The sequence below is a fragment of the Macrotis lagotis genome, chromosome 2, assembly GCF_037893015.1.
Source record: "Macrotis lagotis isolate mMagLag1 chromosome 2, bilby.v1.9.chrom.fasta, whole genome shotgun sequence".
Lineage (NCBI taxonomy): Eukaryota > Metazoa > Chordata > Mammalia > Peramelemorphia > Peramelidae > Macrotis > Macrotis lagotis.
In genome coordinates this window covers 118,997,182-119,019,775 of record NC_133659.1, presented here as the reverse complement: position 1 = coordinate 119,019,775, position 22,594 = coordinate 118,997,182, and the positions used below count along the sequence as shown (strand labels likewise).

Genomic DNA, 22,594 nt, shown 5'->3' with positions numbered 1-22,594 from the left:
TATTTCTATCACAATAGAACAGTCACTTCTTCCACAATAACTAATAAATGTTTAGTGCTTTAACACACACACACACACACATACACACACACAGACAAGATTTTTAAAAATGCAAAATAGCAGTTTTTAAAGAAGGTCTTTTAAAAGACCTTGATGTCTTTGTGGAATTTCAGGGTAGTGTTTTCTCTATTTTTTGATGATGAAATATAGTACTTTTTTAAGTTTAATAGCACATCTGAAAATAACTGAATATAAATATGAGATTGTCCCTATTTGTTTTAAACACACTCTACATTTTATAGTAATACCTATATAAGGATATTTGCTTTGATAAATGCCATAGAAAATATTCTGTTCTTGATTATGAATAAATTTACATTTATGTAGACACTGTGTATGCATTCATTTTACTTAACATGCTCTTGAATGCTCTAAATATTATACCACAAGAAAATAAACTATATTCAACTATTGTTAACTGTCTGACTTGAAACCCCCAAACAAGGGCATTCACAAACATCATTGGAAAAACCTGGATTTAAGTTATTCTCTGTGCCTAGATATTAAAACACAATTTGGGAAATTGAAATATTCACGGCTTCTTTGATTGTTCAGTGCCTCCCTACCTGGAAAGTGAAAAGTGAATTAACTAAATATTTAAGAGTTAATATAGAAAGCTACACAAGTTACAGTACAATCTTAATTTCAGTATACAATAAAGCAACAATTAGCTGGTAACCAACTGAGCAGAATTAAATAGTTGGCACTCTGTTTTCATTAGGAAGCGAGAATGGACAACAAAAGAAGTTGATATGATGCTAATTTGGAAAAAAAGACAAATTAGAGTGCATCCTCAGAGAGCAATGTAAAGTCAGATGGATCTTCTTTATCTTCTATATCTGTAAAATCATGTGATAAAGGTCAGCATGATTTAATTGAACAACATGCCTGAGAATTAAGAAATCAGTGAACTAGTATGACTTTGACCATATCATCTAATGGACTCAGTTTATTTTCTTTTTCCTGCAAAATAGGGACATTGGTCTAGATCATCTTTAAAATTTCTTTGAGCAGTATACTAAATAATAAAAAATTATCTGCCATATTCATATACTAATTGCTTTTATGGGCATAATAGAATTTTATTTGACATTTTACTGTTTCAAAGATGATTTAAATACATTATCCCATTTAAGTTTCACAACAACCCTATTAGCACTTGTAGGCATTATTATCCCATTTTACAGATGAGGAAACAAAAGTTTGGGTGGCTTAAATTACTTGGCTTGATCAGTGTATCAAATAAAATGTATTACAAACTTTATAAAGATTTTTGTCAACTTATGGAATCTCAGAGTGGGAAGGGATCTTGGACATCTTCTAATCCAGACATTCCCCTTATGAATCAGGTACTTTCTCTATACTACACCTCTTTAGCTGAATTCTCTGGAATCTTAGGGCAGAGAATTCTTCTTCTGACTTCTCAGAATTTTAAAAATTTAACTCTCACCCAAAATGTTGACTATTTATGTTTTAATTCTCTTTTTCTAAGATAATTGCTAAGGGGTGGTGATCCTTTTCTTTTATGATTGTAAAATTTTTTTTTTTTATCCTGGCAACCGTTTCTAATTTATTTGTCAGAACCAACTGCAGAATTATTGTTCTTTTCATTGCTCCTTCTACCTTTTAGTGAATGAAATCATTATGAAGATGGATCAAAATATAAGCAAGGCTATAACAACACTAAATCTCAAAGTTAGAATGGAATTCATATCTGAACAAAAATATGCTTTGCTTTGGCCTCAAGAAAATATGTCACCTAGTCTTTGCCCAGTGTTAAATAGCTTAGTGGGCTCACTGCCCCACAGGGATCCATACTTGTTTTTTTGATAATTCTAAATGTAAGGTAGTTTTTCCATATATAGATCTTCCATACACCCATGCATGCCTATATAAATATATATGTATGTATAGACATATCTATACATATATACACATACATACATAAATGCATACATATACACATACAGAATATAATTTCTACTAGTTTTAATTGCTCTGCCTTCTGAGACATAGCATAAAAATATTCCCTCTTATTTCCAGAATTAAAAATTATTACCTTACTACTTCCTTCCTCCAACCCCATGCCATTACTTCCAAAATTCTACCAATTCTTTCATTCTCCATTTTTTTTTACAGTCATGATCTGGCATGGTTCAGGGACTTTATTCCTTTCCAATTGCCCTGTGGATATTATCCAATTTAACAATGTTTGTTTCCTAAATGTAGCACCCAAAACTAAACACAGTGCTTTTAATGTAGTTTGACAATAACAAAGTATGTGAGATTGTCACCTCCCTTATTTTTACCCTTTTCTCTGAACATAATCTGAGATTGCATATCATACTGTTGATTCGAAGTCTTTTGAATTTTTCAGATTATTTTAAAAAATAAAATTCTTTTCTGCCTAGGTTTTTTCCAGTTTGTACTTTAAAGTTGATTTTTTTGAACCCAAGTTAAAAATTTTACATTTGTCCCTATTATGTTGTATCTTATTAACCTGCTGTTCATCATGCACATAGGATTAAATTTTGGTTCCTGATTGTGTGATAGTGTGTGTTGTATATTTTTCCCAGTTTTGTTTTATCAGTAAATTTGACAAAAATTCCATCTCTATCTGTTTTGAAATTACTGATAAAAGTTTAAAAGGGCAAAGCACAGATCTCGGGAAATTCCATGTCAATATTGATTTATTAATGTGTTGGTTCTGATCATTCAGCTAGTTTTCAATTCACCAAACTAAGATTTTCTCATCCATCTCTCTAGGTTTTTCTACAAGAATAGTTTGAGAGACTTTGTTAAATAATTTATTAAATCCTAACTAAAATATAGCTACATTGCCCTAATCTACCAGTTTTGTAAGTCTCTCAAAAAGTAAATAAGATTCATGTGGCAGAACCTAAAGGGAATAAGCACTTTTATATCACTAAATTTCTACCACACTGTGCTACAAACTTTTTTTTAGGGTTTTTGTTTTGTCAAGGCCCTGGGGTCAAGTGACTTGTTCAAAGTCACACAGCTAGGTAATTATTAAATTTCTGAGGTCACATTTGAACTCAGAACTTCCTGACTCCAGGGCCTGTGCTCTATTTACTGCCCTACCTAGCTGCCCCCCCCTTTTACTTTTTTTCAAATTTCTTAATAAGTTCTCTCATTCGCTACTTATAACTTCCCTGCAAGATATATGCTATTATTATTTGTTTCATAGGTAAGGAAACAGAGGCAAATCATTCAAAAGTGACATAACTAGGTTCACATAGTTCATAAGTATCTGATATGAACTTAGGTCTTCCTGTGCCTCTTAAATCCTTAGAATTTATTGTAGCAATTTAAAATTACTACTTCCTTTCTTAGATATTTGCTAATCTTAACTTTTTAAAAATTCCTTTTTATGGCCTAATTATATCACCTGAGATAATAGCTATGATTACCTGCTTCTAGTCATTTGCATATTTCATAATCTATGTGTTCATTCAAGATATTAATCACAATGATAGCTATTGAGAAGAACAGTACCAAAGACAGATTCCTATGGAACTCTGCTAGAGACATCTGTCCTGATTGACATTAATCTGTTAATCAGTAATATTCTAGTCTAGTCATTCAACAACTTCCAAATCTATATATCTTTTTCAATATCATTCTTTCTATTTCTTTCCATCCTTTCCATGAGCTATTAGGAAAGATTTTATTCAAAAAACATTTACACAATAAAGTTTTTCAGGTAAATAGTTCATCAGAATATTTGCATCCACAAAAATTCTGGTTAGAGATTTTGATATATATAATATATATATATATATGTATACACATATGCATTCATATGTATCACAAATTCAATCTATAGACTAATTTGTACCCTTCTAAAATTAGCATATTAGTAAATTAATTCAACAGGATTATCTTTATCAGAAGATCCTTACAGCATCAATAACATTTGGGGAAAAATATCAAAGTCAAACTTGAATGCAAAAAAGTAAAGAGAAGCATCATATCTCTTTTCTAAGTGACATATATGCTGATTAAAAGTGGGACTGGCATTGAATGAAGACAATTATCAATTATATAATAATATTAGATGAAAATATGTGTAAACTCATCATCAACATTCATGTACATGCTTCTACTGGTCTTAATATTTAAAATAATGATAGCAATTATATAGCACTTTAAGGTCTGTAAAACATTTTAAATGTTATCTCATTTTTTCTTTGTCTCATCCCATCTTACCTTTTCCCCCCTTATTAATCAAAGACAATACTGAATGGTAATAATCATCTACCTAATTCTGGGACAATGCTGGCTAGCTCCTCTTTGAGGTTATATAGTAGGGCATAGACAAGAATTACACAGGAAGATGAGGAATTTTTATAAGACAGTTCAGTGATCCTGATTTTCTTTGTACATGTTATGATTTCATCTCTAAAGACAATTTTTTAATGAATTACTTTTAAAAAAGTACAACATGTATCAGAGATTCACTTTGTGTTAAGTATTGAGGTCACAAATAAAAAAGGTGAGATAGTTTCTGCCCTGAAGTGACTTACATTTTAATATAGGAAAGATCACATTTATAAGGATGTGGTGGTCAGAGAGGGCTGATGGATCTGGGAAGTCAGAGGGATAGTGAGTGGAGTCATATCACAGTTAATAGAGATGTGCTTTCTGGGGATGCTAGGATTGTCTTGATTACTACTCCCACAGCAAGATGTAGAAAGCAGAGTTTTTAAGGTTCACTAATAGGAAGCCTAGGAATCTGGAGCATTCAGGGCTATGCTAGGTTGAAGCTAGAGCTTAGAATATATGAACACTTGGGAAGACAACAGTGATGAAAATTATCTTTATCTTTGCATTATCAAGCTGCTTGTTCACCTACCTTTAATCATAGACACTTGTAGAGGAATGCTTACTAACCTCAGTGTTTCTCCAATTTTCTCAGGGTATATTATGACATATCTTTCTTGTTAAGTTAAGGAGCAAAATTTTAAAGCATTTAAAATATATTCTATTCTGAACAGAATAATAGTTTACTTGGGAGTCAGTCAGGGAGAAAAAAATTGGGGAGTTCATTAAATAATTATCATTGTCATAATATTTAACCCCAGTTCTTAACCCTGGTGGAACTCTGTGGCATGGTTCACTTCTCACTCATCTCCCCACCCCTATACTACCTGCCTAAAAAAACCCCAAAACTAGTAAACTAGAAAATAAAATATTAGAATTTTAAACCATTTAAACCTTTCCTCATGTTAATTCACATTTACTATATGATCTCTTTCCCTTCTTAACTTTCTGGTTGACTTCCAGCATATTGAGATTGTACTTTGGAGGTTTTTTTAATCAGCTGATAGTAATTTAAGCTACTGGAGGACATGCCCTAAAGCCTTGGAGGTGATTAGGTGTGCAATAAGAGTTTGGCAACATGCTCAATTGATTCTTCTTTATTTGCAAAGATTTCATTCCCAGGAGAAGGCAAGTTTATCTCATACATATATATGCATATGCCATGGCAAAGAATTAGAGGAAGCCCAGAGAGGTTAATTAGGGCCCCAATCTCTTTTCAGTTTAATGGTCAGACCACAATTTAACCCATCTTAAACTTCTTTAAGTCTGATGGAAAAATATTCTGATGGTCTATGAAATTCCTGAATTGTTATGATATGGAAAAGAGCAGGCAGTTTTATTATATAATCTGTTGAAAAAAATCTCATTACTTCCATTTATGAAAGCTGTATGATGAAAAACAATTTTTGTGTTCTAATGAAAAGTCACTAATTAAGAGAGAGCTGTATTTCCCTTATTTTGTTTAGGTGAGTGAGAGTAGCCTTAAAATCCTGCATTAGAAGCATTAACAAATGAAAGCCAAAGGTCTAAATTATGAGAAAGAGAGAGAGAGAGAGAGAGAGAGAGAGAGAGAGAGAGAGAGAGACAGATTTATTTCTATGGATTTTTTGACTATTTATTAAGAAATTTTAGTTCAAATTTAAGTAAATGCCATAAGTGAAGTGTTTGAAATTAGTGTTATAAATTGTAATTAACTCCTAGGGAGTATTTGAATAATAGAATAATAGCTAAATATGGTTTTCATATATATTGATCATAAATGTACTGCTATTTCTTGTTCAATACATTTAAGGAAACCATTTTGCACACATGGAAATTTACTGTAGAAATGTTTATTCAGATAATCAAATAATGAAATTATTTCTGCAATACATCAATTTATTTTTTCACTTATTTTAGCTTATTATATTAGTTCATAAATAGGATGAGTTCTGAATATGTTTTTAAACTTTAATTATCCCTGTCAGGATGAGCACCTTAGTAAGCAAGAGTTTGGCATTGTGATCATTTTAAGTTTATTAGCTAGGTGGTGGATTTAATCTCATCTAGCACCTAAAACTCAAATGATTTGACCCTTTTATCCATTAAAGATGCCCTCAACAACTTTTATATATTGATTTATGGTAAATAATGTTTTATTCATTTTTCACATTTTATGTAAACTCTAATAACATGGTCATTCTACTGGGAAAAAAGGAATTCTCTTAGGCCTTTCCTTCAATTTTCTGCAAAGTAAATTTGTTTGCTATAAAGTTGCACTGCATAGAGTTCGGAGTATTCTTTTCTTGCGTGGTCTGAGTACAGTTTAATCTACCAATAGATGCAGGATAATTTCAGGAATGATAAGTAAACAGTAATGCTGTGTGATATACTTATAGATCATTCATAGAATTGAGATTTCTTAATGAAATTTATAGATGTCTGGTCTATGTCTTTAAATAACAAAACCAAAAACCTTAAAAGTCAAACTTAAACATTGAACCATAATCATTTTCAGTGTCATCAGGAATGGAATTATGATTACCTTCAGTTGTTTGCTATCTAGTATAAGTCGCAAAAGCAAATGAAAAGTCTCCTGTATCAGTTTTCATATGACCAGTTAGGCATGGAGCACAATGCATTTCTTTGCTTTTTCTTTGATACTTTTAAGGCTTGCACAGGAGGAGGATGCAAAATCAGTGAGATGAGTATGGCTTTAACTGATGAGACTATCCCAGAAGGTGTTCCAGCTCCTACAGTCCAGTCCTATTCATCTGACTCTTTTAACATCTCCTGGACTAAGCCTGAATATCCGAATGGTAAGTGAACTCTTTTAGCCTCAAGTTAAAAAGATGATTAGTAAAGGTAAATTAATATTCTAAATGGCAGCTTATATGTGGTGCTTAATTTTTAATGATCATTTTAGCACATAAAATACCTGAGATAGTATCATTGTCTCAGTTGGAGATAGTGGTTTTCAGGCTGACACAGGATTTCAGTGGCTCAAAAGTGCTCCCTTTTGATAGTTCTTGTGTATTACATCTCATTCTTTCATATTTGTCAGAAAGAGGAAAAAAATTGAACAGAACAAATGAAGACTCTGAGGATGCTAATGGGAGAATGATATTGTCTTTCCAAATTCATTCTGTTTGTGGCAATAATTAGTTTTTTATGATGAATGTGGGGTATTTATTCGTGCATGAATTTTGGGTAATTATATCTATTTCTGTTTAAAACATTTACCTTAAAAAAGACAATTTGAAATTCTCTTAGTTTGCAATAATACAACTCTTAGAACTAGAAAAAGGCCATGTGTTATATTTTATGCATTAATTGCATGTATTGATATTTACCTTGAAGTGGAATCCTATATTTTCCTGAGAAATTTTTGAATTGCTATGGTTCTTCTTTGATGAAATCAGATAATCAAACCAGCTTGCTAAATTGTCACTAAAAAAAAGAATGTATTTATACATTTAAGGAAAATGCTTTTAGAAATTTGCTAAAAATGTCATTATTGTGACATGATAATATTTTTTTAAATTAATAGAATTTTTGGATCAAGGCAAGTTAATCTTTTTTTCAATTCAAAATGTACTATTAGCTTTTTTGAAGTATATACTGAGAGATGACTTAAATACCTCATCACTGAAAAGTTATACAGCATCTTATAGCATTGCCCAAAAAGGAAGAAAGAAAAACTGGTAGTTTATTATTTAGTCGTGTGTTTACTATGGTTTTTAATTAATACAGTCATCTCAGTTTAATTAAGCTCAGTGGCAAATGCGACAGATATATTTAGGGACACTGAGAGAGCTCAAATAATTAGAATGAGTAATTATCACCACTATTGAAGTTATTTTCTATTTTATTACAAATTTCTCATAAGACATAAATGAGTGATCATTGGCTACAAATATTAAATAATTAGTGATCATTCGCTACAAGTATTAAATAATGAAATCTTGTCCTACTCTACTTGCATAGCAATCTGAGCATTAGAGAGCAATGAAAATGGAGATTATTTTCTCTTACTCTATTGCCCTATATTCAACCAGCGTGAATACTAATAGAGTTGGGATGCCCTGAAACTCTTCCTTCCAAGTCCATTTATACCACTTGCTCTAGCAAATTAATTCCTTATTCCCTCCAACCCTTAAACACCACCTTACCACTAATGTGAAAGTAATTCCATCATTTCAAAGGATTATAGATTTTAATTTCAATTTAAAATCTTTGTTTCTTCCATTGATGGTTATTAAATGCCTATTAAAAGTATGATCATTGGATAGCTAGAATTTTGAAGAAGAAACAAGATAATTGTCCTGCAGTCTTTGTAATGGTCTAGTTCAACTAGTCTTTAATAAAATCCAGAAGTTTTAAATCTCAGGAAGCATTAATTTAATAGAAAAAATTAAATGTTGCTGTTCCCTTTCATGTATTTCTCTTCTTTCTATAAATTGTCCATATTTGTCCTCTAAATTATGGAGAATAAAATTAGATTGAATAACGTATATTTTTATAAAAATATTTACATATATATATATTGATCCTTGGGTTTGACTATATATATCCAGACTCCTGTCCTTGAGATACTAGCTAAAGGGACAGAAGTATTGGGTGTGTTTTATTTGTAGTCCTTTTATTGGTTTGTAAAATAAATATTTTTTGAGATTGTATTACTCCCCCCCCCATGGAGAATTGGGATTTATATATATACATACATATATATATGTGTGTGTGTGTGTGTGTGTGTGTGTGTGTGTATATATATATATAAATATATATATATATATATATATATATATATATATATATATATATATAAATATATGACTGAATTGTATTTTCTGCTGTATACAAAGACCAGACTTAATAGGAACAGGTAGACTAAGGTTCAGGTGACAACTCTGTCTTCCACATTCTGAATTCATTTGTGGAGGCTAGTAAATTTGAAGACTAGAGTAGCTTCCCTCTTTAGATTACCAAGAAGGCCTTCTTTTTATGACTACCAAATATAAAATCACCAATTTCATTTAACCAATTTCAATTTTAATCAACCATTAAAAATAACAGAAGCATCAGGTACACAATATAAACTAAAAGGATTTGAGACTAGCATTTCTATTTCATAATAAGGCAAAGATGTACAGGTGTGACTTATCTTCCAGCTCTGGCATAGCTTTCCTGTTGAACAGAGGGAACTATGAGTAGAGGGAAAAGGAGGAAACAAAAGAGAAAAGGTTACTAAAGATAGAAACAATGGTCAGTCTCTTATTCAGTCTGCTCTTCTTCCCAGAAAAGTGTGAGCAAGTCAATCCTGGGTCAACGTGGGGAATACTATCTATTTTTTAACCTTTGTGTGAAATGGTACTATTGAATGGAGACATCCACTCACAGAAAAATTGTCATTCACATTTAATGCATATTGTTTCCTATAGACAAATGGATTTTCTGAAATTAGGAATAGACCCTGGACCTATCAGTTTCAGTAATATGCAGGGAAATACCAATGAAGAAACACCTTTGTTGAGGCAAGTCATCACTTTTTCAGCAATTAAATAAAGTATAAGAGAACATAGGGATCTTTTTTATAATGTTTATTGACCCTCATTTTTATATGAATTTGACATGATTGATCTAGACTACAGTACTGAGAAATTGTGTGACTTGTCTAGAGTGACACAGCTGCTGTATCAGAGAGAGAGCTTGGTCTTTCTGCCTTTGAGATTAGCTCATTTTTCTGCCTCTTCCCCCATCTCCCACAGAAATCACTTTGACCTCTGATAACAACTTGCAATCATTTAGGTGATTTATTAAAAAGGCATGAAATTAGGAAGACTCATCTTCCTGAGTTCAAATTCAGCCTCAGACATTTTACTAGCTGCTTTACCCAGGACAAGTCACTCAACCTTATTTGCTGCCTTAGTTTCCTCATTTGCAAATGAGTTGAAGAAGGATCTGGCAAACCATCCAGGACCCCAAATTGGGTCATGAAGAAATGAACACAGTGAACAACAGTTGCAGCAGCAGCAGCTACAACAACCACAATTTCTTGCCATGATATACATGTGTGTATATATATATATATATATATATATATATATGTATGTATGTATGTATGTTTATAGACAGAGAGAGAAAGAGAGAAAGAGAATGTGTGTTTGTGTGTGTGTGTGAGTGAGAGAGAGAGATTCCTTTACAGTCATGGCCTTTAAAAACATATATATGTCTAAGATTCTTTCACTTTATAATACTATCTGGTACTAAGGTGCTTCTCTTCAGTCAATTATTTTTTTTTTACTTTTCACTGGTGAAAATAGAGCTGTGTTAAATTATAAAGAACAACAATTTTTTCCTCCAAAAGTAGAGGAGAATACATGGTTTGTAAAGTCCATGTCCTCAGTGAAAAAAAGGACCAAAAAAACTTTTGTACCATTATTACAAAACATGATATGAGAGTAAGATATATTGAAAGCCATTTCTACATTAACTTCACTTGAAAATTGTTTTTACAATTGAACCAACTTTAAATGTTTGTTGTGTGTGTTAAAACAAGACAATATTTGAGAAGTTATTCTTTGATAATCCTCATTTCAATTTCTACTCTTTAGTGTATGTTTTTTAAATGATTCTTAAATGTGAATTATTTCATGGAGTTTTGATTGTAGTATTAATGAAAATTATATTGAGCATTATTGAGCCCCACACACAAATATCAAATTGATCATAATCAAGAATAATAAAATAATTTAAATTGTTCAAATATTTAATAGTGTATTAACTTATTAATAAATATTAAACTAATTATTAAAATAACTCCTAAAATCTTACTGCAGGTTTAAACTATCATGATTTTTGTTTTAAAATACTTTAGAGGGGCGGCTAGGTGGCATAGTGGATAAAACACCAGCCCTGGAGTCAGGAGTACCTGGGTTCAAATCTGGTCTCAGACATTTAATAATTGCCTAGCTGTGTGGCCTTGGGCAAGCCACTTAACCCCATTTGCCTTGCAAAAAACCTAAAAAAAAATACTTTAGAGTATTAAAGATTAAAATTGCACTGACTTTTGGAATGCATTTTGTCAAATAAATTCATGTTTATTGTTTCAAAATGCAATTAGTATTACTCCAGACATTCCAGGTGATATTTTATTCATTTGATCCAATTTAGTAGTTTTGGCATTTTGAGTACTCTTCAATCACTTCCCCTCCCAACTTATATTTCCATGAACCATGATAAAATTGATTCTGCCACTGTACCTAGATGGAAGTATGTAAATCTAATTCCTGTGGATATATTTAACATCTTTATAACTTTCTTCCCTGTGCTTCCCTGACCTCTACTTCTCTTTGGATGTTTTTTTCACCCCTAAGAATTTAACCTTCATGACGTCAGGGATTGTCTTTGCTTTTGTTTATTTACCCAGAGTTTAACATAATTTTTAGTTTGAGTCAGGATTTCTACCACTGGTGGAAAGAGTGTTGAATTAGGCTCCTAGGTTCTTAATCTGAATTGCCACTGTTCTTCTTATTCCCTGTATAATCTTGCTAAAATTAATTAATCTCTTTGAGACTCATTTTCTTCATCAGTAAAATAAGAGATTTAGAATTGTTGATCTCTAAGATGTCTACTAGATCTAAATTTCTGAAACTCTCAACTTATTGGTTCCATTATTAAAGAAATTGTGTGCACTGTGCTTAATATATATTGTGCATTCTCTTGGATAATGAACCCTAACCATATTAGTCTGAGGTTTTCCACATTTCTGACTCCCAAGGCTTATTTTGCATATGAGAAAAGTATCCCCCATATGTGAAATTTCATCCCCATCCCCAAAGTTTTCTTCTAAAGAAAAACAAAAAAGTTTCAATGTTATTGACATTCTTCAATGTTAATCATTATAATACTATTATCTACATAGATTTTTAAACAATTGAATACTTTTGATAGTTTGGTAAATTCATGATTTCATTGTTGTGAATCTTCCTTTCACTAATGTAGTTTTCCCATCCATAATTTATTGTTCTGCAAAATTTGTTTTGTTATTTCCTATTAATCCTTCACTGAGGACCTATGTAACATGAGGAGAGAATCTTCCTTTTGTTCTTCAAATATATCAATAGTTACAATCTGTTGTCTTTTATTATTGCTACATGACTATTGGATGGATCATCTGTTTTTGATCATACATGTAATAAATAACATCATTTTTATTAATTGTTCTATTTACTGAATCATTAATAATGGTATTTTCCTATATGTTTATGCTATGTGTAATTTTATTTCTTTTGAGTAGTATGATCTTATATTTGAACCTCATTTTGAGCCTTTGTAAAATATAGGTTGCAAGCTGGCATGGAAACATAATCTAGTACTGATAGAAAGTTTTACTATATAGACAATTATTAGAGTTCTCTATGACTAAAGCAGAGCAGCAAATACTTTACAAGTTTGCTTTAAAAAAACTAAGAAATGGAATGAGATGTTTTTTCTATATCTAATGATCTAGATATAATGATGATGAACTGACTATTAAAGTAGAAATGATCAGAATCCAAGAGGCAGAGGAAGAGGAGAAGTAACAATGCCATCCTGGAATTTATGATGGACAAAGAAAAAAAGTCAAATTTTTTCTGGTACCATCCTAGATTTGGAAGTATATATTTCAGTGTTCAGAAAAAGACTAGGTGGTATGTCAAGGTCTTTATTTCAACAGGGGGAGAGAGAACAGCTGGAATAAGAATTTGCCAGGAATGAAATTCTTAAGACATAAAAAAATTGCATTGAGGAGGAAAGAAGATAAAGGGAAAATATGATGTGGAAGCATACCAATCTTATTGACTAAATGTTTGAAATACAGAGAATGTTTATTATTTTTAAATCTTCCCTCTATCTAATGATCTCTCTTTCCCCCCGCCCCCTCTTTGCAAGCAGTTATCAAGGCTTACTGATTTTCTCTTCAGAACATCTCATTAATGTATCCCATTCTCTCCCTTCATATAATCACCACCCAGTTCATGTCTTTACCACCTCTGACCTGGATTGTTGATAGTTTCTAACTGGTCCTCTTGTTTCCATTATCTACCCTTTTCAATTGACCTTCCATTCATCTGTTAAGATAATCTCTCTCGAGCACAGGTTTAATCATGTCACTCCCTTGCTCAAGAATCTTTAGTAACTCCTTACTTTGTCTATAATCAAAGGAAAACCCCTTAGATTATTGTTTAAACCCCTTGATCATTTGCTTTTGTGGTCTACTTTTTTTAGTTTTTGTTGCTCTTGTTCATTTGTTCTGTCATGTCCATCTCTTTTTGATCCCATAGACCACAGTACACCAGGTTTCTCTATCTTCCATTGTCTCCATTACTCTATCCAAACTCAACTTCATTGCTTTCATGACACTATATATCCATCACATCCTTTAATATCCTTTTTTTCCTTTTGGTTTCAGTTTGTCCCAGCATCAGAAAAAAAAAAAAGGTTTCCACTAAATTTACAAAAGACTCCGGGATCTTTTCTTCTCATGATATGGCCAAAGAGACTTTCACTTCCAGTTTTGATGATGTTTGTCTTTCATTATCAATGAAGACTATAACATCAGAGAGGTGATGCCATGATAAGGACATGATTTGGATTTGAGTGAGTAGTGCTAGGCTAAGTCACCATCCTCACTTTCTCTTCCAGATCTATCTGGGTCCAGTGGCCAGATATGAATCAGGATGACTGGAGATGACCCTGGAGATGAGGCAACCCAGTTTAAATTACTTGTCCAAGGTCACACAGCTAATAAGTGTTAAGTGTCTGAGGTTGGATTAGAACTCCCTTCCTCCTCACTCTAAGACCAGTGCTCTTATTTACTATATCATCTACTGGCCTCTAGTATTTGACTTTGTGCTGAAGAGCCCAAATTAATCTCTTTATGTATTGACTGAGCTGACCTCCTTGTTGAACTCTCAAAAGTCTTCCCTAGTGCCATATTTCAAAAACATGAATTCTGAGGCACTCAGCTTTCCTTATAGTTCAGCTCTCATAGCCATACATTACTATTGGAAAAGCCATAGTTTTGGCTTTGTCAGCAGGGTTTTTCAACTTTTTAATATGCTGTCCTGATTTTCCATAGCTTTCTTTAAAAAAACTTTTAATTTCATGGCTTCATTTGCCATCTAGGGTGATCTTTAAGTCCAAAAATATAAAATCTAACACTACATTCATTTCTTCTCCCTCCCTCTTCTCCCAGCTTTCTTTTATAGCATATACCTTCACGCAGTTTTACTAACCAAATGTTGGTCATCATTCCTAGAATGACATGATTTTTCTTTACCCTTTAGTTTTCTTAAAGGTTCAGATATGTGTCCATCATTTATAAGAAGATTTTCTTGCCACTCTTGTTGATACTATTCTCTCCTCCTTTAAATTATCTTTTATTTATTTATTTATTCATTCATTTGTTTGTGTTTGTTTATTCATTCATTTATTTAATTTATCTTTTGCCCATATTTTATAATACCCTGAATCCTCAAGAGAAAGTTCATTGAGTGAGATACCTAGGTGGCACAGTGGCTAGAGGACTGGCCCTTGACTTAGGAGAACTGAGTTCAAATCTAACCTCAGATACTTAACTGATACTTAACTAGCTGTATGACCTTAGGGAAGTCACTTAACCCCACTGCCTCATAAAAATCAAAAAAGAAAGAAAAAAAGAAAGAAAGAAAGAAAGAAAGAAAGAAAGAAAGAAAGAAAGAAAGAAAGAAAGAAAGAAAGAGAAAGAAAGTTCTTTGAGAAAAGGAACTTTATTTTTATGTTCATATCTTCAAGTACCTAAAAGCAGTGTTTTGCACATATTAGGTACTTAATAAACATGCTATAGAATTGAAAAACTGAAAATCAAAGCAAGGACAAATAAGAGAAGAGTAAAAGCATCATAAAAATTCTGTAAAAATAGTATGGATATTCAGTAATGGAACTCAGAATGAGTTGTTCATGAATTCTAAGAACTTTGTTTTAGAAAAGATATATTAAGCTTGGAAAAAATCTTTACAACTAGGAGTTCTGATAAAGGCCTCATTTCTAAAATATATAGAGAGCTGCATCAAATTTATAAGTTCACAATTCATTCCCCAATTGATAAATGGTCAAAGGATATGAACAGGCAGTTTTCAAATGAAGAAATTAAAGCTATATATAATCATATGAAAAAATGCTCCAAATCGCTATTGGTTAGAGAAATGCAAATTAAAACAACAATGAGGTATCATCTCACACCTATTAAATTAGCCAAGATGAGAAAAAGGGAAGATGATCCGTGTTGGAGAGGTTGTGGGAGAATTGGGTCATTGATGCATTGCTGGTAGAGTTGTGAATGAATCCAACCTTTCTGGAGAGCAATATAGAACTGTACCCAAAGAGCAATAAAAGTGTTCATACCCTTTGACCCAGCAGTTCCAATTCTAGGTTTATTTTCAGATGAAATTACAAAAAAAGGAAAAAATCCTGCATGTTCCAAAATATTCATAGCTACTCTTTTTGTACTGGAAAAGAATTGGAAGTTGAGGAGATGCCCATCAATTGAGGAATGGCTAAACATGTTATGGTATATGAATACAATCGAATACTTTTGTTGTATAAGAAACCATAAATGGCTGCACTCTAGAGAAGCATGGAATGATTTAGGGAATCTAATGCTGATAGAAGGGAGTAGAACAAAGAAAACAATGTACACATCAAAAACAACATTATGAAATGAACAACCTTGATGGAAGCAGCACCTCTTGACAATTCAGAGAGCTAGGACAACTGTATTTGCCTGGCTATTATTTTTTTATTATATTATCTCCATCCAGAAGAAGAAAAACAAAACAAAGCATACCCTCCTGAATCTGATGAACATTTCATAAAAATTATCTCTTATGTATCTCTTTCCCCTTATCCTAATTCCTCATGCTGAAAATTACTAATTTATAAACATGTTTATCAAATATGTATGTAAAATGCTAACCTGACTCTTCCCTGCTTAGGGGAGGGAGTGGGAATGGAAGATGGAGGAAAATTTTGTAACTTGGAAATATGCATGTGCATGTGGATGAAAATAAACTGTAAAAAGATATATTGAGAAAAAGAGAAGGATCAGATGAAACAAACTTTAATATTGGCAAAAAAGCAAACATAAGTACATGATTAATCTTTTTTTCTGTTTTATTTTACCTAGGAATTATTTTGCATTTGAAAAAATAGAATAGAATAACTAATAAGGAAATAGTAACTTTTTCCTAGATAATCTCGATGAATTAAAGTCACCAGGTCATACAAACTATATTAAAATATATATTAAAAAACAAACAAAATTGTTCAATGTGATTAACAAGCTACTCTCAGTGACCTTTTAAAAATATTTTTACTTTATTTTAAATCCAAAATAAGAAGGAAAATAAAACATTGCCATGCACACTGCAGTACTTACAGTCCTATGAAAAACAGAAAGCAATAAATTTCCATTTCAAGAAAACCTATTCAAAAATTCTTCAGATTATGTTAATAGTGGTCCAACTTTTCTTTGTTTTGTTGAAGGTTATTTTTGTTCTCTGCTCTCTCTCAGTGACCTTTGAAAGACAAACTTCCCCTATTCTTAAAAGTCCCACCAATTGCCCCAATCATGTCATCAAGCTATAATTCTATATATTTTCTCCTTGTTTTAGCCACTTTGAGAAAGAGCTAGCCATCTTGTTGATTCTACTTCTCTCATTCATTTCTTAACTTACCCCTTGCAATCTATTTTGTAATCCAATCAGCTGACACTGTTCACTCCAATGATACCAATTGTCTCTTAAAGGTTTATTCAATGGCCCTTCTTTTCAAACCTCATTCCTTTTGAATTCTCTGGGGTATTTGGTGGGAACTCTTTTTCTGAATATGTTCTTCTCTCTGGGTTTTGTGACAACTCTTTTGCTTCTGACATGTCTTGTTATATAAAACTAACTGTATATAACCAAATGCATATTAGATATCTCTGCCTGCATATCTTATACATCACAAACACATTATATCTAAAACAAAATTTTTATTTTCCCATAAACTCACCTTTCTATTTTTAAGGATTCCATCAACTCTCTAGTTAGGAGGGAGGTTGAATTCTCCAAGTCATCTTCAAGTCTTCCCTTTTCCTTACCCCTCCATGTCGCATACATTGTCAATTCTTGATAATTCTACCTCTATAATACTGTTGCCATATATTTTTCCCCTTTATTTACATATCTGCCATCCTAGTTCAAGTTCTCAAAGGCCTGTTGCATTAGTCTTTTATTTAGTCTAACTTTTTTGGGGTTTTCACATGTCCAGTTCATTTTACAAACAACCTCCAAAATGATATTCCTTAAGCACACTTAAGACCATGTCATTTCTCTAGTCAAAAAAAAGTCCAATGTCTCCCTATTGTATCAGGGTGATTCGGTGCATAGAGCCTCAGGCCTGAAGTCAGAACACCTGAATACATATATGAACTAGATACTAATTAGTCTTATGACTCTGAGTAAATCCCTTGACTTCTGTTTGTCTTAGCTTCCTCCTCTCTAAATGGGGGAGAATAATAATACCTGCTCTGCAGAGTTATGAAGAGAAATAATAAAAATAATATATGCAATGCCAGTCACAGAATAAATGTTATATAGATGTTAGGTCTCATTATTAACTATTATTATTGTTATCATTATTAATTATTTCTTTTAGGAAAAATATAAATACCTTTATCCCACGCTTAAAGCTCTTTACAATATGACTCATTGTTACCTTTTTAGCCTTATAAAATGCATTATTCCATTTCTTATCCTTATATCTTTCCTAATAAGACATTATTCCTATTTTGAAGGCAGGATTCAGGTTTTTCATTGTTACCTCTATCACTAAGCACTATACTTATTACATAACAGACAATTATTGTTTTTTAATTAATTGATTTCATTACAGCCAAATTGATCTACTCGCTGGTTTTTCTTTACATTTTTATTTATATCTATAACACTTAACAACAGTGTTTTATTGGAATAAAACAATTAATAGATGTTTTTTGATTGATTTCCTAAGTTTTCCAACTCTGCTCTGAGTATAAGTTAACTATAGGAAGAAATAGAAGAGGGGGGAAAGAAATTTACAGAAATTTTGGCAAGAGCAATTAAGAATGGGGGGGGGGCGGGTAGAGCCAATATTGCAGAGTGAAGGCAGGAAATCTCAGCAGCTCTCCCCCATACCATTCCAAATGCCTTTAAATAATGACTTGACATCAAATTCTAGAGTGGCAGAATCCACAGAAAGACTGAGTGAAACAATTTTCTGGCCCAAAACAACTGGGAAGATCCATTGAAAAGGTCTGTTACATCAGGGTTGGTAAGAGCTGAAGTACAACTGTGACTGCTCCAAGTGAACTGCTTCAACCATCCAGAAACAACCCACAGGGTCCCCCAGGGGTGCCTGGGTCCATGACAGCAGGGGCAGTTTCCAGACCTCTTAGTCCATGGATTGCCAAGGACAACTTGGAAGGTATGCAGGAAAACTGTCAAAACACAGTGAAAAACAAGCCTAGTCCAGCACAGGCCCCAGAACAGCTCTAACCCCAGGAGCCAGAAGGGAGCCTGAGAAACCACCTGGCAGGAGCTACCCAAACAGCTGCTTCCAGAGCTCTCACCCCACAGATAGTAAGGGGATCAGAGGAGATTGCAGAGGCCCCTCTGCTACCTCTGAGGCAGGACACTCTTACTTTGCCCATACTCAGATCCCAGTCTCAGAAAGAGGGGCTTTACTGGCATAGCATGCAAGGCCCCTCCTTGCAGTTCCAGGGCAAAGGGGAATGCTTGTCATCCCCAGGCCGGGAGAGCAATCGGAGTCTCTCATCAGACCTTGAGAGAATTGAGGTCCCTGGGAATTTGTCCCTGAAAACAACTGTAAAATCTCTCAAAAGCTTGGGACAGCATGTCCTTCATCCTAGAAGCAGAACCTCACCTTAACAAAGAGTTGAAATCAAGTCATAGGCTGAAGAAATGAGTAAATAATAGAAGAAAAATAAATCTGACCATAGACAATTATTTTGACCCATGGAGGAACAAAATACACACTCAGAAGATCACAAAGTGGAAACTTCTGCAGCACCCAAAGCCTCCACAAAATATGAATTGGTCTCAGGCTATGGAAGGACTCAAAAATATTTTGAAAATCAAGTAACGGAGTTAGAGGAAAAATTGGAAAGATAAATGAGAACAATGTGAGAAAACCATGAAAACCAAGTCAGCAGCTTAGTGAAGGAGATACCAAAAAATGCTGAAGAAAATAACATGTTAAAAAAAGCACTTTACATCAAATGGAAAAAAAGCAGTTCAAAAGATCAATGAGGAGGAAAAAAAAAGACTTAAAAAGCAGAATTGGCAAGTTGGAAAAGGTGATTCAAATATTTTCTGATGAAAATAATTCTTTTAAATGTAGAATGGAACTAAAGGAAGCTGATGACTTTGTGAGAAATGAAGAAACAATAGATCAAAATCAAAATAATAAAATATTAGGAAAAAATGTCAAATATCTCACTAGAAATGCAACTGACCTGAAAATCATATCTGGGAGAGCTAATTGAAAAATTAGTGGACTACCTGAATGTCATGACCAGGAAAAGAGCCTAGCCTTCATTTTTCAAGTAATTCTCCAGGAATTTCCCCAATATCCTAGAAGCAGAGGGTAAAATAGAAATTGAGGGAACCCACTAATCATCTCCTGAAAGAGATTCCAAAATGAAAACTGCCAGGAATATTATAACTATATTCCAAAACTCCAAAGTCAAGGAGAAAAGATTACAAGCAGCCAGAAAGAAACTAAATATCATGGAACTACAGTCAGAATAACACAGCAGCTTCTACATTAAGGGCTCATAGGGCTTGGAATATGGCATTTCAAAGGCAAAAGAGCTTGGATTACAGTCAAGAATCAACTACCACAAAACTGAATATCTTTCAGGGGAAAAGATGGACATTCACTGACACAGAGAACTTTAAATCCTTCCTGTTAAAAAAAGAATTGAACAGAAATTTTGATCTTCAAGTGAAGATCACTTCACTCAGGTGAAGCATAGAGAGGGTGAATGGGACAGGCATATTATGAGGAATTTAATGATGTTGCACTGCTTTTATTTTTGCATGTGAAACTGATACTGATAACTTATATAAATAATCTCATTAGGGCAGTTAGAAGGAGCATATATAGCCAAGGCATAAGAGGGAGGTGAATATGAAGGTATGAGATATATATATATATATATATATATATATATATATATATATATATATATATATATATATATATTTATAGATATAGATATAGATATATATATTACAAAGAAGGAGTTAGTGGGAGAGAAAGGATTGTACTGGGAGGAAGTGTAACGAGAGTTGGGATGGGTTAAGTTATTTCACATAAAAGAGGCAAGAAACAGGTTTTGCAATGGAGTAGAAGGAGGCGGAGGTGAGGGGAAATGAGTGTCTTCATTCTCATTGCAAGAAGCCCAGAAAAGAAATAGCATGCACACTCAATTGGGTATAGAAATCTGTCTTACCCTAGAAGAAACTAGGAGAGGAAAGGGATAGGAGAAAGAAGACAGAGGGAAAGGAGGGAAGTGTAGGTGATAGAAGAGATGGAAGATCATAGGAGAGGGTAATCAGATAAAATGCACTTTTGAGGAAGGACAGGGTGAAGAGAGAGAGAAGAGAATAAGTGGGGGGTGGGTTTTGAGGAAGTGCTGGGTGAAAGGAGAGAGAGAGAATAGAATAAATGGGGTGGGGAGAAATAGGATGGAGGGAAATAGAGCTAGGAATCGTAGTTATGGGGGAAAATATTGAAGCAATTTCTTTGATTGACTTTTGATAAAGAATGATATCCATCCCAAAGATAGGGCTGATGATATCTGTATACAGATTGAAGCATGCTTATTTTTCCCTCTCACTTTATTTTTCTTGAGGTTTCTCTTTTTTATTGGGGGGGAGATTATGTTTACTTTTACAAAAAAGACTTGTAGTAAATTGAATAATAATAATAATAATAATAATAATAATAATATTAAATATAGAGTATTTAAAATGTAATTGAAAATGGATGCCAGTTGGAACTCAAGAAAAATCTGTTGAGATTTTTTTAAAAAAATTCTTCTCCATCAATGATGTGGGCCTGTTAATTTCAAAGATCAAGTTACTACGTCAAGAAGCAGAAAAAGCACACAAGAAAACAGAGGAAGTTTGTGAATAGAACAATTGCCATACATTCTCAAGATATCTTAGAGGACAAGAAAAGTAATAGATACTATTGCTAACCAAAAAAAATGTCAATTTAGAAAATATTAATAATTAAAAATGATTATGCCTCCAAAGCATTAGAAACTTAGTTTACTCATGTGGTGAAGGAATCCTTGATGTAGCATTAAAATGAGGACAAAGATACAATTGTAAGCAACATTTATTAGCATAAACCTCTCTACAGTCTCATAGTAGAATAAAAGGTACAGAGAATCAAGAATCCTAATATTCCTATTGTTTTATATAAATAAGTTTTTAGTAGCTCAAAAATACTACTTCAGAATCTACCCTTCAGCAAGGTGAAGCTTTTTTTCACCATGCATGTGGCAAAAAGCATATAAGATTCCTTGAAAGATAACAAATGTAATTGAGTTTCTACATTTTAATCATTATTACTATAAAATAAGTAGCAAATCAGGGAGATTAAATTGCCAAAATTGTTTATACTCATCACTGAGGATAGCGATAAAAAATCCAAATAGAATATGTATTTATTAAAAATGGTGAAGTACTCTAGGTCTTTCTGTTTGTGGAAGACAGTGTGCTCATTTCACTACAACTTTACATATCAGACCACATATGAGGTCAAAAAGAGTTGGACACATCTAAACAGTAACAACAATTACTTAGTAGAGCTTTTTACATGATTTTCATAACCACAAAAAAGGAATGAGTGTAACTATCTCAGGTCCTAGGCTCAAATCTCATCTTTCATGCTTGCGGTTTGTGTGACTGTCGACAAATCAATCCATCTTAGCTTAAATTAATCTTCCTCATCTATAAAAGTGAAGAAGTTTGAGCATCTAGCTGGGGCAATGGAAAGAGCACTGGTCATGTAGTCAGTTCGACCTCAGTACAAATCTGGTCTCAGATACTTGATACTAGCTATGTGTTCT

The 22,594-nt window shown here is 32.9% G+C and overlaps 1 protein-coding gene across 1 annotated transcript in view; it reads left to right on the top strand.

Moving 5' to 3' along the window:
• The window catches only part of USH2A (usherin), a 1,130,853-nt gene that overhangs the window by 559,795 nt on the left and 548,464 nt on the right, over nucleotides 1–22,594 (top strand). Inside the window, exon 34 of the mRNA XM_074222669.1 lies at nucleotides 7,055–7,202. Coding sequence (XP_074078770.1) covers nucleotides 7,055–7,202 — 148 coding nt within the window. The remainder of the gene's footprint in view (nucleotides 1–7,054; nucleotides 7,203–22,594) is intronic.